Consider the following 17510-nt stretch of genomic DNA (forward strand, 5'->3'; position numbering starts at 1 on the left):
ACGGTTACTCTTTAAGACTGGGGTTGGGGAACACTGCTCTGAGGGATCATGCACACAACCCTACTGTGGATAGGTTTCATCTGAGGCCAATGTAGGACTGCCATGGAGGCAGCATGTGACGCCTCTACATTGCCCCCAATTTCATATGAAGGCACAAAGAAAATTTTTGCTGTAGAATTCAACACATACGAAACAGAGCAAATGGTGGATGGATACAAGAGTTTTTGGGAAGATCCAAACTGAAGACCAAACTTCAGGTTCTTCATCGTAATTAAACATAGGACTAGTTACATGAAATATTAATCCAAAAAAGTGTAGTTGTCCAGAAAATTGTCATAATGTATGGTCTATACTCCATATTATTTTTTTCACAATGGAACAAAAAAACACAATCTTCATGTCCATAGCAGGTGGGTCAGTCATAATGATGAGCAAATTTATTGCGATGGGTAAAAAAAATAAAAAATAAAACCCAAGGCCCTCGACCTTCTAAAAATCATATATATGTTACAATACCAAAATTCAGAACAGAAATCAAATTATGATCAGACTTTGTTGATTTTTGTTTAGGGTTTTGAAGCCCACAGACATAGGAAAATAAAAATATGAACGACGCCAGTAGGACATTTTTTATGCATATGAGATGGCAGTAAACGGAGGTATAGAAGAGGCCACGTGAATCTCTTTGGACCATCCGTGGTTCTCCTCACTCAAAGTCAACCGTCTCTTAGGTACAATGCCGTAGAGACACCGTGGACCCATGGACTGTTGGTCGGACGTCTGAACTCAGCCAAACCTAAAATGTTTGTTGTGAGCACCGTGGTTATGAATGCACATGGCCACTTTTACTAACACTGTAACAGGGATGGTCTACTACTGCGCCCCGGCTACACCTGCACAGAAGAATCCCAATAATGCACAAGAGCCATTTTTGCGAGTCTCACCTCATAGGCACAAAATTCTTCAGGGTCAAAATAGGAAATGAAAAAAAAAAAAAAATAGTACCACAAAAAAGTGGTGTTGCTAGTGCCGTAGATCCAGGGCAGTCCACATAATCTAGACTTCCTCCCCGGGGCCTCAAGCCTCCAGACAAGGGCTACTTCAAACTTTATAGTCATCAACATGACGCTGATGAAGGTCAGTCCTGAGGTACGGCAGGAAGCTATATGTTCCCTGCCCCACCACTTCCTGTCCGGTAGGCCGCAGTCTTCAGTAGGACTATGGCCTATAAGACATGAACGTCCCAGCGCAGGACTATATTGTACCACATGTAATATGGTTTATTAGCCCCATCACAATCCATCTGATTACTGATTATTTTCCAAAGCAGGAAAAAATGATAGCTGGGTAAGGTAAGAGACGTAGCGACAGAGGCGGAGAGACTTGGCGCCTGAGAGTGCCCAAAGCACTCTTAACCAAACCGGAAAACGGGTGAGATGTATGCAAAACCTGCCCCAAAAAGTGGGCATTACTGGTTGTTTTTGGTGGTCTTGGGGGGGAACGGGTGTAACCTAAATGTCCCAATTTGGGGCATTGAAATGTTAGTAAAAACGTCCACCACGTAAGAAGGCACCATTATTATAAGGGGCACATGGTGGTTGTGGCCTTCACGTCACACTTCTGGAGTTGGGATCTCCATATTTTTTTATTTTTTTTTACAGTCACTTGTTCTATACTTAGGCCCAAAACGTTTTCAGCTATTTTAAGGCAGACAACATTATGTAGAACTGATGTAAATAATGTCATCTTTTTCTAGTAAATTGCCCAGTAAAATATCTATTTTTTTTTTCTTGCTAGGGTTAAACATCTACTACACGTTCAGCGGGGCGTCTGTTCTATGTTAGGCCACACAATATGATATAGCAATAAATTGCTTTATATACACATACGACATTTCCTTTAACATTCATGCACTGTTTAGCCTGTGTAAAAATAGCTACTAGTACAATACGAGCCTAGGATGCCATTCCCGGCAGATACGTTTCCAGGAGACGGGGTGATATCTTTTGCCTCCATAATGGCAGAAGTCTCAGCAGGAAGATACTCAATAGGTTACAGTTGAACTTCTTCAACCCCATCCGGATTAAAGCACAAAAAAAAAAAAAAATCTTTTTTTTTGTTTGTTTTTTTCTCCCCACAGAATATGTTCGATTACATTTCTTTCATGTAAAAATAGATACTTTTTAAAGTCAATCTTTTTCTCAATAGAGTGTGCCATCTAGGCAAAATAGTAGACCAAAAAGGCCACCATCGCAGATTATCTTCTCAGATCACAAACGACTTTGTGTGCTTGAAATCCTGTAAAAAAAAAAAAACAATTGAAAAATACATAGAGAAGCTTTATAAAAATTCATTTTTAACTGTATTTTTTTTACAATTTCTATATAGGAAGTACCGTATTTTCCGGCGTAGAAGACAACTTTTTAACCCGTGAAAATCGTCTCAAAAGTCGGGGGTCGTCTTAGGCCGGTGTCACACTAGCGAGTTTTAAGGACGTATGAGAGGCGCAGAAAACACGGATTGCATACGGTACAATGATTCTCTATGGCCCAGCTCCTATCTGCCGTATTTTACGGATCCGTATTACACGGTCTTGTACGGCCGTAGAAAATCGCAGCATGCTGCGTTTGTCAGCGTATTGCGCAAAAAATCCGCCAATAAAAGTCTATGGGGGCGAGAAAAATACGGATTATACACGGACCATCGTGTGACTTGCGAGAAATACGCAGCGGTGTTCTCTAGAAAAGCCGGTAATTCAGTGCAGTGTACAGTAAAATCACACTGACAGAATAGAATACAATAGGTAGAATAAATGTGTACACATAGAATAGGTATATATATATATATATATATATATATATATATATATATATATATATATATATATATATATATATACACTCACTGGCCACTTTATTAGGTACACCTGTCCAACTTCTTGTTAACACTTAATTTCTAATCAGCCAATCACATGGCGGCAACTCAGTGCATTTAGGCATGTAGACATGGTCAAGACAATCTCCTGCAGTTCAAACCGAGCATCAGTATGGGGAAGAAAGGTGATTTGAGTGCCTTTGAACGTGGCATGGTTGTTGGTGCCAGAAGGGCTGGTCTGAGTATTTCAGAAACTGCTGATCTACTGGGATTTTCACGCACAACCATCTCTAGGGTTTACAGAGAATGGTCCGAAAAAGAAAAAAAATCCAGTGAGCGGCAGTTCTGTGGGCGGAAATGCCTTGTTGATGCCAGAGGTCAGAGGAGAATGGGCAGACTGGTTCGAGCTGATAGAAAGGCAACAGTGACTCAAATCGCCACCCGTTACAACCAAGGTAGGCCTAAGAGCATCTCTGAACGCACAGTGCGTCGAACTTTGAGGCAGATGGGCTACAGCAGCAGAAGACCACACCGGGTACCACTCCTTTCAGCTAAGAACAGGAAACTGAGGCTACAATTTGCACAAGCTCATCGAAATTGGACAGTAGAAGATTGGAAAAACGTTGCTTGGTCTGATGAGTCTCGATTTCTGCTGCGACATTTGGATGGTAGGGTCAGAATTTGGCGTAAACAACATGAAAGCATGGATCCATCCTGCCTTGTATGGAGCATCTTTGGGATGTGCAGCCGACAAATCTGCGGCAACTGTGTGATGCCATCATGTCAATATGGACCAAAATCTCTGAGGAATGCTTCCAGCACCTTGTTGAATCTATGCCACGAAGAATTGAGGCAGTTCTGAAGGCAAAAGGGGGTCCAACCCGTTACTAGCATGGTGTACCTAATAAAGTGGCCGGTGAGTGTATATATATATGTCAGTGAGATATATAGATATATATATATATATATATATATATATATAGATATAGATATATATATATATATATATATATATATATATATATATATATATATATATATATATATATTTCATATAGCGCTAGATGGCATAAAAGCCGGTAATTCAATTGCCGGCTTTTGCTCTCTCCTTCACAAACCTGACAGGATATGAGACATGGTTACATACAGTAAACCATCTCATATCCCTTCTTTTATTACATATTCCTCTTTACTAATGTAACACGTGTCTCTGTGTAAAATTTGGGGTCTCTAGCTATTACATTAAAGGGTTAAATCCTGGAAAAAACTGGTGTGGGCTCCGGCGCAATTTTCTCCGCCAGAGTGGCAAAGCCAGTGACTGAGGGCAGATATTAATAGCCTAGAGAGTGTCCATGGTTATTGGCCCCCCCTGGCTAAAAACATCTGCCCCCAGCCACCCCAGAAAAGGCACATCTGGAAGATGTGCCTATTCTGGCACTTGGCCACTCTCTTCCCACTCCCGTTAATAAGGTTAATAATGGAGAGGTGTCAATTATGACACCTATCCATTATTAATCCAATAGAATGAAATGGTTAATAAAACACACACACATTATTAATAAGTATTTTAATGAAATAAAGACACATGTTGTTTTAATATTTTATTATACTCTTAATCCACCTGAAGACCCTTGTCGCCTGAAATAAAGTTAAACAAAACAAACAACAATATTCCATACCTTCCGTCATTCAGTCTTGTCCCACGCTGTAAATCCATCTGAAGGGGTTAAATCATTTTACACCCAGCTCAGCTAATGCAGCTGTGCTCCTGTCTGTAAAACTTGGTGAATGAATGGAATGCAGGGGAATGTCCTGTAGTTACCTCGAGTCGCGGTGATGCGCCCTCTGCTGGATGAACTCAAGCCTGGGAACTTTTCAGAATATTTTCTCACGCTCGAGTTCATATGAATTCATCCAGCAGAGGGCGCATCACCGCGACTCGAGGTAACTACAGGACATTCCCCTGCATTCCATTAATTCACCAAGTTTTACAGACAGGAGCACAGCTGCATTAGCAGAGCTACTGGGTGTAAAATGATTTAACCCCTTCAGATGGATTTACAGCGTGGGACAAGACTGAACGACGGAAGGTATGGAATATTGTTGTTTGTTTTGTTTAACTTTATTTCAGGCGAGAAGGGTCTTCAGGTGGATTAAGAGTATAATAAAATATTAAAACAACATGTGTCTTTATTTCATTAAAAAACTTTTTAATAATGTGTGTGTGTGTTTTATTAACCATTTCGTACTATTGGATTAATAATGGATAGGTGTCATAATTGACGCCTCTCCATTATTAACCTGGCTTAATGTCACCTTACAATAGCAAGGTGACATTAACCCTTCATTACCCCATATCCCACCGCTACACGGGAGTGGGAAGAGAGAGGCTAAGTGCCAGAATAGGCGCATCTTCCAGATGTGCCTTTTCTGGGGTGGCTGGGGGCAGGTGTTTTTAGCCGGGTGGGGGGGGGGACACAATATCCATGGTCCCTCCCAAGGCTATTAATATCTGCCCTCAGTCACTGGCTTTCCCACTCTGGCGGAGAAAATTGCGCGGGAGCCCACGCCAGTTTTTTCCGCGATTTAACCCTTTAATTTAATAGCTAGAGCCCCCAAATTTGACACCAATACACTTGTTACATTAGTAAAGAGGAATATGTAATAAAAGAAGGGATATGAGATGGTTTACTGTATGTAAACCGTGTCTTATATCATGTCGGGTTTGTGAAGGAGAGAGGAAATGCCGGCAATTGAATTACCGGCTTTTCTGCTATCTAGCGTTGAATTAAAATATAAATACAGTATATATATATATATATATATATATATATATATATATATATGTCTCACTGACAGAGAGAGAGAGAGAGACTGTATATATGTTTTAAAGAATATTTGAGCCCATGGATCCATTGTATGTCGATTTTGCAAGCCTGCGAGAAAATATCGCAGTACGGATGCCGTACGGATTACATACGGAGGATGACATGCGCAAAATACGCTGCCACACCCTGCCTACGGATGACATAAGGATCACTATTTTGGGAACATTTCTGCGTATTACGGCCGTAAACGTAAAAAACGGAACCGTATTTTCATACGCCGGGTGCGGCGTGTGCAGGGAGTGGTCCTGGATGGTTCCCAAGGTCAGGAGGAGAGGAGACTCTCCTTCAGGCCCTGGGATCCATATTCATGGAAAAAAAAAAAAAAAAGACGCTCAATGCATCCTTAGGAACGGAAGCTGCCTCTTGCACCGCTGAGAGCCGGGGGCCGTCGGAGGGTAAGTATATCCATATTTTTTATTTTTATTCTTTTTTTTTTTTTACATGAATATGGATCCCAGGGCCTGAAGGAGAGTCTCCTCTCCTCCAGACCCTGGGAACCATCCGGACCGCACACGCCGTATAAGATGACTGGGAGTATAAGATGACCCCCGTCTTATACGGCGAGTACATCCCAAACTCCATATTTTATATGGAAAAGTTGGGGGTCGTCTTATACGCCCAGTCGTCTTATACACTAGAAAATATGGTAACTCTATTTTTTTGTTGTTTTTATACAGTTTTTGCACTGATAATTGTTTATTATGAACAAAACTGGGCAGAAAGTCATCTATTTCTTTACTACACCACCACAAGGGTAAAGAAGCCTTCCCGACTGAGCACATTAGAATATGCCTGGACATATTGGACCAGATTCATCAGAAATCTGTCATAAAATTTTTTTGAAAAGTTGCAAAATTTTGGCGCAAGGTGAGGATGTGCATACAATTTTGCTGCTTATGGCGATCTCATCCTACTTTAATAAAGTGTTAGGACAAAAGTGTGGCAACTGCTGCATGTCAATTCATGACTAGCAGCAACGTTCCTTAAAACACAAATCATACTCCAGTCCCTGACTGGAGTAGGATTACTGGCGAGGCAAACGCAACTTGTCAGATGCTCCTGATTCAATAAGTGGCGTGTTTCTTAACGTATCAGGAGAGTCTGACTCCAGCACACCCTGTCATCAAGACGGGTATGAACCACCTCAGTCTTGACAAATTGGGGCCATTGGGTTTTCCTGAGCAAGAGAAAAATCATTGGGACCTTCCTCGGAATTCTCTAGTAGAATGTTTGTAAATTGGAATTATAAATCAGACACAGCACACGGTGCTGACGCCCTCCAGTCCTTCACCTAGATAAGCTATAGAATACGCCCACCAGTCCGTCACCTAGATAAGCTATAGAATACGCCCTCCAGTCCTTCACCTAGATAAGCTATAGAATACGCCCACCAGTCCTTCACCTAGATAAGCTATAGAATACGCCCACCAGTCCTTCACCTAGATAAGCTATAGAATACGCCCACCAGTCCTTCACCTAGATAAGCTATAGAATACGCCCACCAGTCCTTCACCTAGATAAGCTATAGAATACGACCTCCAGTCCTTCACCTAGATAAACTATAGAATACGCCCACCAGTCCTTCACCTAGATAAGCTATAGAATACGCCCTCCAGTCCTTCACCTAGATAAGCTATAGAATAGGCCCTCCAGTCCTTCACCAAGATAAACTATAGAATACGCCCACCAGTCCTTCACCTAGATTAGCTATAGAATACGCCCACCAGTCCTTCACCTAGATAAGCTATAGAATACGACCTCCAGTCCTTCACCTAGATAAACTATAGAATACGCCCACCAGTCCTTCAACTAGATAAGCTATAGAATACGCCCACCAGTCCTTCACCTAGATAAGCTATAGAATACGCCCACCAGTCCTTCACCTAGATAAGCTATAGAATAGGCCCTCCAGTCCTTCACCAAGATAAACTATAGAATACGCCCACCAGTCCTTCACCTTGATAAGCTATAGAATACGCCCACCAATCCTTCACCTAGATAAGCTATAGAATACGCCCTCCAGTCCTTCACCTAGATAAGCTATAGAATACGCCCACCAGTCCATCACCTAGATAAGTTATAGAATATGACCACCAGTCCTTCCCCTCGATAAGCTATAGAATACGCCCACCAGTCCTTCACCTAGATAAGCTATAGAATACGCCCACCAGTCCATCACTTAGATAAGCTATAGAATACGCCCACCAGTCCTTCACCTAGATAAGCTATAGAATACGCCCTCCAGTCCTTCACCTAGATAAGCTATAGAATACGCCCACCAGTCCTTCACCTAGATTAGCTATAGAATGCGCCCACCAGTCCTTCACCTAGATTAGCTATAGAATACGCCCACCAGTCCTTCACCTAGATAAGCTATAGGATACGACCTCCAGTCCTTCACCTAGATAAGCTATAGAATACGACCTCCAGTCCTTCACCTAGATAAGCTATAGAATACGCCCTCCAGTCCTTCACCTAGATAAGCTATAGAATACGCCCACCAGTCCTTCACCTAGATAAGCTATAGAATACGCCCACCAGTCCTTCACCTAGATAAGCTATAGAATAGGCCCTCCAGTCCTTCACCAAGATAAACTATAAAATATGCCCACCAGTCCTTCACCTAGATAAGCTATAGAATACGCCCTCCAGTCCTTCACCTAGATAAGCTATAGAATACGCCCACCAGTCCTTCACCTAGATAAGCTATAGAATACGCCCATCAGTCCTTCACCTAGATAAGCTATAGAATACGCCCTCCAGTCCTTCACCTAGATAAGCTATAGAATACGCCCACCAGTCCTTCACCTAGATAAGCTATAGAATACGCCCACCAGTCCTTCACCTAGATAAGCTATAGAATAGGCCCTCCAGTCCTTCACCAAGATAAACTATAAAATACGCCCACCAGTCCTTCACCTAGATAAGCTATAGAATACGCCCTCCAGTCCTTCACCTAGATAAGCTATAGAATACGCCCACCAGTCCTTCACCTAGATAAGCTATAGAATACGCCCATCAGTCCTTCACCTAGATAAGCTATAGAATACGCCCACCAGTCCTTCACCTAGATAAGCTATAGAATACGCCCTCCAGTCCTTCACCTAGATAAGCTATAGAATAGGCCCTCCAGTCCTTCACCAAGATAAACTATAGAATACGCCCACCAGTCCTTCACCTAGATTAGCTATAGAATACGCCCACCAGTCCTTCACCTAGATAAGCTATAGAATACGCCCACCAGTCCTTCACCTAGATAAGCTATAGGATATGACCTCCAGTCCTTCACCTAGATAAGCTATAGAATACGACCTCCAGTCCTTCACCTAGATAAACTATAGAATACGCCCACCAGTCCTTCACCTAGATAAGGTATAGAATACGCCCACCAGTCCTTCACCTAGATAAGCTATAGGATACGACCTTCAGTCCTTCACCTAGATAAACTATAGAATACGCCCACCAGTCCTTCACCTAGATAAGCTATAGAATACGCCCACCAGTCCTTCACCTAGATAAGCTACAGAATACGCCCACCAGTCCTTCACCTAGATAAGCTATAGAATAGGCCCTCCAGTCCTTCACCAAGATAAACTATAAAATACGCCCACCAGTCCTTCACCTAGATAAGCTATAGAATACGCCCACCAGTCCTTCACCTATATAAGTTATAGAATATGACCACCAGTCCTTCCCCTCGATAAGCTATAGAATACTTACACTTTCTGCCTGTGATGCTGAATTGTGTTCCTTCCTGCAAGACAAAAGAGAAAATTACGGTAAATACTAGACCCTAAACATCCACAGTTTGTACAATAGCTAGAAAATACCATTCTACCATTACTACATGAAAGTATTCAGCAACTAGAATTTCCCCGTCTTTTTCCCCTCACCAGAGACGTTTAATTACAATCTTATGGCTACTGATATGTATACACTGAAGACCACCCCAACTCGGCACCTAATCCAAGCCCTCCTTATAGGGAACCTGTCATGTTGAAAATGGTATGTGATCTGCAGGCAGGATGTTGTAGAGGCTGATCAAATTGATAGACTTTTCTGTGGGAACATTTTCAGTATAACTTCCCCCCTTTTTTGTATATATGTATGTGTCCAGTGGGAGTTTCTACTCAGTGATTGACAGTACTCCCCATATAACTGTTGGGAGATAGTTGTCAGTCACTGAGTAGGACCGCCCTCTTGACTCCTATGCATAGTCACTGAGTAGGACCGCCCACTGGATGCCTGTGCATAGAGTCACTGAGTAGGACCACCCACTGGACTCCTGTGAATACAGTCACTTAGTAGGAAAACCCACTGGACTCCTATGCATACAGTCACTTAGTAGAACACCCACTGGACTCCTATGCATACTATCACTGAGTAGGACTGCCCACTGGACTCCTATGCATACAGTCACAAAATAGGACCGCCCACTGGACTCCTATGCATAGTCACTTAGTAGGAACACCCACTGGACTCCTTTGCATACAATCACTGAGTAGGACTGCCCACTGGACTCCTATGCATACAGTCACTGAGTAGGACTGCCCACTGTACTCCTATGCATACAATCACTAAGTAGGACCACCCACTGGACTCCTATGCATACAATCACTGAGTAGGACTGCCCACTGGACTCCTATGCATATAGTCACTGAATAGGACCGCCCACTGGACTCCTATGCATACAGTCATGAGTAGGACCACCCACTGGACTCCTATGCATACAATCAGTAAGTAGGACCACCAACTGGACTCCTATGCATACAATCACTGAGTAGGACTGCCCACTGGGCTCCTATGCATACAGTCACTGAGTAGGACCGCCCACTGGACTCCTGTGCATTCAAACATAAGAGATTTCAATGAATAAAATTGAAGTGATAATACTGAATGTTTTCCAACAAACCTCTATATCACTCTGTTCAGTTTCTTCGCTTTACTGTGCTGTCCACATATCAGATTGCAGGTACAACGTGACAGGTTCCCTTTAAAATATATGTGACCACCACTGCAATCATTTTATTAATTCCTCCAATTGATAAAAAAAAAAAACCCTCTGCAAATAGTCTTTTTTCAAACATACTCGCCATCCACGCCCCAATTTGCTATGCCTGGTTCCTGTCCGTGTCCCAACAAAGTAGGTGTCAAGGTGAGCGGCTTCCTTTGAACAACTGGAAGACTTTTGCCAACTCTTCCAAGAGAGGGGGCAGTGGTTACAAATAAACCATTGTTTGTCTGCAGCTCCTAGAAAAAGGTCTGTTTCCATGGATACAGACTACAAACAAACCTTGTGTTGTCTGACCCTGCAGTCTTTTGTTACTCCCTTCCTTTCATCGAACCCTCCGTTAATGTACATAATGCACTTTATAACCACTGTTCATTGTACTTAGAGCACACAAGCTTCTGTCGTTCATCCCCATCTTCCTCCGCTCATAACAGAGGAATGAATAGCAGCCACATCCACGTTCCTCCATACGTCTAGTATCCTTTTATTTTCACATATCGTTTATACTGTAGACATAGCCTTGGACCATGCACATATAGTGACTGGGGTACACCTTTTATATGGAAGAGTATTTCCTAATTATAACCCAATCAATAAAGGAAATAAAAAAAGAATACTTACTTAGATTTTCCACCTGTAAGGGGACAAAGAAAAAAAAAGTTACAGGGGACAGATGTCACAACCTATAAAACAGCATTATTGATAAAGTATAAATAGTGAAACATTACACAAATACTGAAAAAAAACATAATACCGATATATAAGAATCTGATTATAAAATGTGACAACTCTACAAGTAAGGCAGGGGTCACACTAGACCGTAATACGGACGAGTGCTATGCGATAAAAAATCGCATAGCACTCGGCCCAATGTTAATCTATGGTGCAGCTCCCATCATCCGATATTTTCTCCACCGTATTTCGGATCCGAGGGAACTCGCATCAGGCTGCGATTGTCAGCGTATCTCGGCCGAGACTCGCCAATGCAAGTCTATGGGTGCGAGAAAAAATCGGATTACACACGGACCATGCGTGTGCATTGCGAGAAATACGCAGCGGTGTTCTATAGAAAAGCCGGTAATTCAATTGCCGGCTTTTCATTTCTCCTGCACAAACCCGAAAGGATATGAGACATGGTTACATACAGTAAACCATCTCATATCCCTTTTTTTTGCATATTCCACACTACTAATGTTAGTAGTGTGTATGTGCAAAATTTCAGCGCTGTAGCTGCTAAAATAAAGGGTTAAATGGCGGAAAAAATTGGCGTGGGCTCCCGCGCAATTTTCTCCGCCAGAATGGTAAAGCCAGTGACTGAGGGCAGATATTAATAGCCAGGAGAGGGTCCATGGTTATTGGCCCCCCCGTGGCTAAAAACATCTGCCCCCAGCCACCCCAGAAAAGGCACCTCTGGAAGATGCGCCTATTCTGGCACTTGGCCTCTCTCTTCCCATTCCCGTGTAGCGGTGGGATATGGGGTAATGAAGGGTTAATGCCACCTTGCTATTGTAAGGTGACATTAAGCCAGATTAATAATGGAGAGGCGTCAATTATGTCACCTATCCATTATTAATCCAATTGTATGAAAGGGTTAAAAAAAACACACACACATGATTTAAAAGTATTTTAATGAAATAAACACAGAGGTTGTTTTAATAATTTATTGCTCTCTCAATCCATCCGGAACACCCTCGCTTGGAAAAATAATAAACGCACAAGATACATACCTTCTGATGTCCTATCACGTCCAACGAGGTAATCCATCTGAAGGGGTTAACTAATATTACAGGCACGAGCTGCGATAAACCACTCGCTCGTGCCTGTAATCCCCGGGTGCTGAAAGGAAAGCAGAGTGATCTGTACTTACATTGAGTCGCGGTGATGCGCCCCTGCTGGATGTTCTCATGAACTGCAGCCTGGGAACTTTTTCCCACGCTCCAGGTCATATGAGGACATCCACCAGGGGGCGCATCACCGCGACTGTAGGAAATGTAGGTCAATGACCTACATTTCCTTCATTCGCCGGGGATTACAGGCACGGAGCACAGCTGCATTTGCAGGGCTCCTGCCTGTAAAATAATTAACCCCTTCAGATCATGGATTACCTCGTGGGATGTGACGGTTCAGCTGAGGGTATGTATCTTGTGCGTTTATTATTTTTCCAAGCGAGGGTGTTGCTGATGGATTGAGAGAGGAATAAAATACTGAAACAACCGCTGTGTTTATTTCATTAAAATAATTTTTAATAATGTGTGTGTGTGTTTTTTAACCCTTTCAGACAATTGGATTAATAATGGATAGGTGACATAATTTACGCCTCTCCATTATTAATCTGGCTTAATGTCACCTTTCAATAGCAAGGTGGCATTAACCCTTCATTACCCCATATCCCAGCGCTACAGGGAGTGGGAAGAGAGTGGCCAAGTGCCAGAATAGGCGCATCTTCCAGATGTGCCTTTTCTGGGGTGGCTGGGGGCAGATGTTTGTAGCCAGGGGGGCCAATAACCATGGACCCTCTCCTGGCTATTAATATCTGCCGTCCGTCACTGGCTTTACCACTCTGGCGGAGAAAATTGCGCGGGAGCCCACGCCAATTTTTTCCGCCATTTAACCCTTTATTTTAGCAGCTACAGCGCTGAAATTTTGCACATACACACTACTAACATTAGTAGTGTGGAATATGCAAAAAAAAGGGATATGAGATGGTTTACTGTATGAAAACCATGTCTCATATCCTGTCGGGCTTGTGCAGGAGAAATGCAAAGCCGGCAATTGAATTACCGGCTTTTCACAGATATCGCGCTGAATGAAATATAAATACAGAATATATATATATATGTGTCTCAATGACATATATATATATATATATATATATATATATATATATATATATATATATATATATATACTGTATATATGTTTTCCCGAACATTTGAGCACATAAATCCATTAGATGTCGGTTTTGCAAGCTTGCGAGAAAATCTCGGCATACGAATGCCATACGGATGCCACACGGATGTCACACGGATCATTTGATGCGAGGAAATCGCATCCTCGCACTGCACACGGATCACTGTTTTTGAAACATTTGTGCGATTCTCGGCCGTGAAAAACGGACTGTTTTTTTATACGTTAAGTGTGTCCCCGGCCTAAGAAAGAGGCGGAATGGAGCCATGAAGTGAGCAGAGATGATTGATTCTTTAATACTTTAATGCATTATTTCAGCTTTGTTTGGTGTCATTTATGTGCACTATGTGTAGGTATTATCTTTTTGCACTTTATGGTGTATTGTGGACACTTTAGAAGTTAATTTTAGGGCAATCTATGGTGGTGCTATTGTATTATTTGAACACTGAATGGTGTCATTTATGCACAATATACGAAGGTATTATTTTATTCACTCTCTGGTTTTGGACACTGAGTTTCAATTTTGGGCACTCGGTGGTGGTCCTATTCAGAACTATGTGGTGATATTATTTAGATACTTTTGGCTTGTTTTTGCACATTGTGTGTGGGGTGTAGTATTGTGGTTTTATTTTAACACTGTATGGAAGTATTATATGGCACTGTATATGGCACTGTTATTTCAACATTTTAGAGTTTTCTTTGGCATTATACAATGGGGAAAAAAATAAGTATTTGATACACTGCTGATTTTTCCCACCTACAAAGAATGGAGAGATCTGTAATTTTTATCGTATGTACAAATTCACCTGTGAGAGTCAGAATCTTAAAAATCATATAATGTGAGTTTCTGGTTTTTTTTTAACTTAATTAATTTGCACTTTATTGCATGAAATAAATATTTGATACAATAGAAAAAAGAAACTAATATTTTGTACAGAAACCTTTGTTTGCAATTACAGAGGTCAGACGTTTCCTGTAGTTCTTGACCAAGTTTGCACACACTGCAGCAGGGATTTTGGCCCACTCCTCCATACAGATCTTCTCCAGATCTTTCAGGTTTCAGAGCTGTCGTTGGGTAACATTGAGTTTCAGCTCCCTCCAAACATTTTATATTGGGTTTAGGTCTGGAGACTGGCTAGGCCACTCCAGGACCTTGAAATGCTTCTTTCTGATCCACTCCTTAGTTGCCCTGGCTGTGAGATTCGGGACATTGTCATGCTGGGAGACCCAGCCACGACCCATCTTCAATGCTCTTACTGAGGGAAGGAGGTTGTTGGCCAATATCTCACAATACATGACCCCATCCATCCTCCCTTCAATATGGTGCAGTCGTCCTGTTCCCTTTGCAAAAAAGCACCCCCAAAGTTTGATGTTTCCCCCACCATGCTTCATGGTTGGGACGGTGTTCTTGGGGTTGTATTCATCCTCCTTCATCCTTTAAACACGCGAGTGGAGTTGATACCAAAAAGTTCTTTTTTGGTCTCATCTGACCACATGACCTTCGCCCAGGCCTCCTCTGGATCATCCAGATGGTCATTGACAAACTTCAAACAGGCCTGGACATGTGCTGGCGTGAGCAGAGGGACCTTGCATGCCCTGCAGGATCTTAATCCATGACAGCGTAGTGTGTTACTAACAGTAATGTTTGAAACTGTGGTCCCAGCTCTCTTCAGGTCATTGACCAGGTCCTTCCATGTAGTTCTGGGCTGATTCTTGACCTCTCAGAATCATACTTACCCCACAAGGCGAAATCCTGCATGGAGCCCCAGACCAAGGAAAATTAACACTCACCTTGTGTTTCTTCCATTTTCTAATAATTGTGCCAACATTGGTTGACTTCTCCCCAAGCTGCTTGCCTAGTGTCCTGCAGTGAATCCCAGCCTTCTGCAGGTCTACAATTCTGTCCATGGTGTCTTTAGACAGCTCTTTGGTCTTGGCCATGGTGGAGAGGTTGGAGTGTGATTGATTGAGTGTGTGGACAGGTGTCTTTAATACACGTAACAAGTTCAAACAGGTGCAATTAATAAAAGGTAATGAGTGCAGAGTAGGAGGCTTCTTATAAAAAAAAACTAACAGTTCTGTGAGAGTCAGAATTCTTGTTGGTTGGTCGGTGATCAAATACTTATTTCATGCAATAGAATGAAATTTCATTATTTTAAAAATCGTACAATGTGATATTCTGTTTTTTATTGTTAGATTCTGTCTCTCACAGGTGAAGTGTACCTACAATAACATTAAAATATTAAAACAATAAAAATTACATTCCTCTCCATTCTTTGTAGGGGGGAAAACTTGCAAAATTGGTAGAGTATCAAATACTTATTTTCCCCACTGTATGTGTTATTATATGGACAGTATATCATGTTTTCATTTTAATGCTCTTCTGTTATTTTTGCTTTGTATGTCAAGGCAATTATATTATTTTTCTAAAATGAACAAAAACAGTACAATTCTTTATTTATTTTACATTTTTTGCCCAGGAAGATGTGAAGTAGTCCGGATTTTTGTCTGGCATTGTGTCGTCTCCAGCAGGGGACTCCTGACGGAACGCAGCACCTTAATCACACATTTCTATATTGCCTCGCTGGACTAGTCAATTTGTCAATGAGGTTCATCGCTGTCCAGGATAAGAAAGAAATCCCCTTTTTTATGGCCCTAATGATCATGGGGAGCACTCTACTGTTTATTCGGGGCACATTACTGGCACTTTGGTCCACTGGAACTGATAAGTATCAGGATGCACAATTCTGGCACTGTTAAACCTGATACCAACCAAGTGTCCTGAATGTATGGTGGTGCTTGGTCCTGGGTTTTCACCCCAGGCTCTTGTAAATTTAGCGGGTAACGTTTCTCCTCATGGAGAGTGACATGTGAAGCCTGACATGCTAAGGTGAGGAGACTTAAGCCGCAATACTCCTCTGGGAAATATGCAAATTGTCTCTTCAGAGAGGACGCGGACTAGAACTCGAGTGCCTCCTATCGGAAGTAGAAATCCTACCTGTCAATATCGACTGTCTAACGATCCTTGTCACATGACTTAGAATAAAAGCCAAAACCAAAATCTCAATTTGCACTGTGCTTCGGCATACTGCCTCTCGTCAGTGCAAAGTGTGAGATCTGGTTTTCGCATTGCGGTTTAAAAAAAGTCTCCTCACGTTGGCATGTCAGGCTTGACATGTCACTCAACACAGGGAGAAATGTTACCCCTTGGATCCCGGTCAGACGCCTCTCACACAGCCAAACCAGATCTCACACTTTGCACTGATGAGGGGCAATACCCTGTAACACAGTGTTTGCAAATTGAGATTTTGGCTTTTATCGTAAACCATGTGACAAGGCTCGTTAGAGAATCAATATTAACTTTTAGGATTTCTACTTTCTATAGGTGGCACTAGAGTTCTGGTCCTCTTCCTCTCTGAAGAGACAACTTGTAAATTTATGGCACAGGGTTAATTAAAGCTTCTGTTCTTGCAATGTAGGAGGAGCAGGTCAGGGCTCCGGCTGTAAGACATTTATTACCACTTCTGCCTTCTCTTTTTCTTGCTACATAGCTTCCAATGAACGCTATGCAGAAGCATCAGCAGTATAGGAACCGGCTGATCATATGATCGCATATGACCCATATCAGCATGTCACTGTAGTGGACTCCAGTGGATTTAAAAAAAAAAAAAAAAAAGATGCTCCTTAGAGATCCTTTATGCATTTTTTTTTCAGTGGACAAATAAAAATATAAAAAAGTAATAGAAGTATAACAAATCCCCACTGCAAAAACAAAAAAAATATATTTTTTTAACATGCATACAACAAAAAAACTACATATCTGGTATCGA

At 42.0% G+C, this 17510-nt stretch overlaps 1 protein-coding gene across 2 annotated transcripts in view; it reads right to left on the reverse strand.

The window, feature by feature from the left end:
* Nucleotides 1-407: 407 nt before the first annotated feature.
* JAM2 (junctional adhesion molecule 2) overlaps nt 408-17510 on the reverse strand; it is a 112730-nt gene continuing 95627 nt past the window's right edge. The window contains exons 8-10 of one of the 2 annotated variants that reach the window (XM_077294009.1): nt 11395-11407; nt 9483-9516; nt 2128-2298 (exon numbers count right to left, since the gene is read on the reverse strand). In XM_077294009.1, coding sequence (XP_077150124.1) covers nt 2266-2298; nt 9483-9516; nt 11395-11407 — 80 coding nt within the window. In that variant the 3' untranslated portion in view covers nt 2128-2265. Of the gene's footprint in view, nt 2299-9482; nt 9517-11394; nt 11408-17510 lie in introns of both variants that reach the window. The other variant, XM_077294010.1, reaches the window with a different exon arrangement.

Source organism: Ranitomeya variabilis, chromosome 3 (genome assembly GCF_051348905.1).
Source record: "Ranitomeya variabilis isolate aRanVar5 chromosome 3, aRanVar5.hap1, whole genome shotgun sequence".
In the NCBI taxonomy this organism is placed as follows: Eukaryota; Metazoa; Chordata; class Amphibia; order Anura; family Dendrobatidae; genus Ranitomeya; species Ranitomeya variabilis.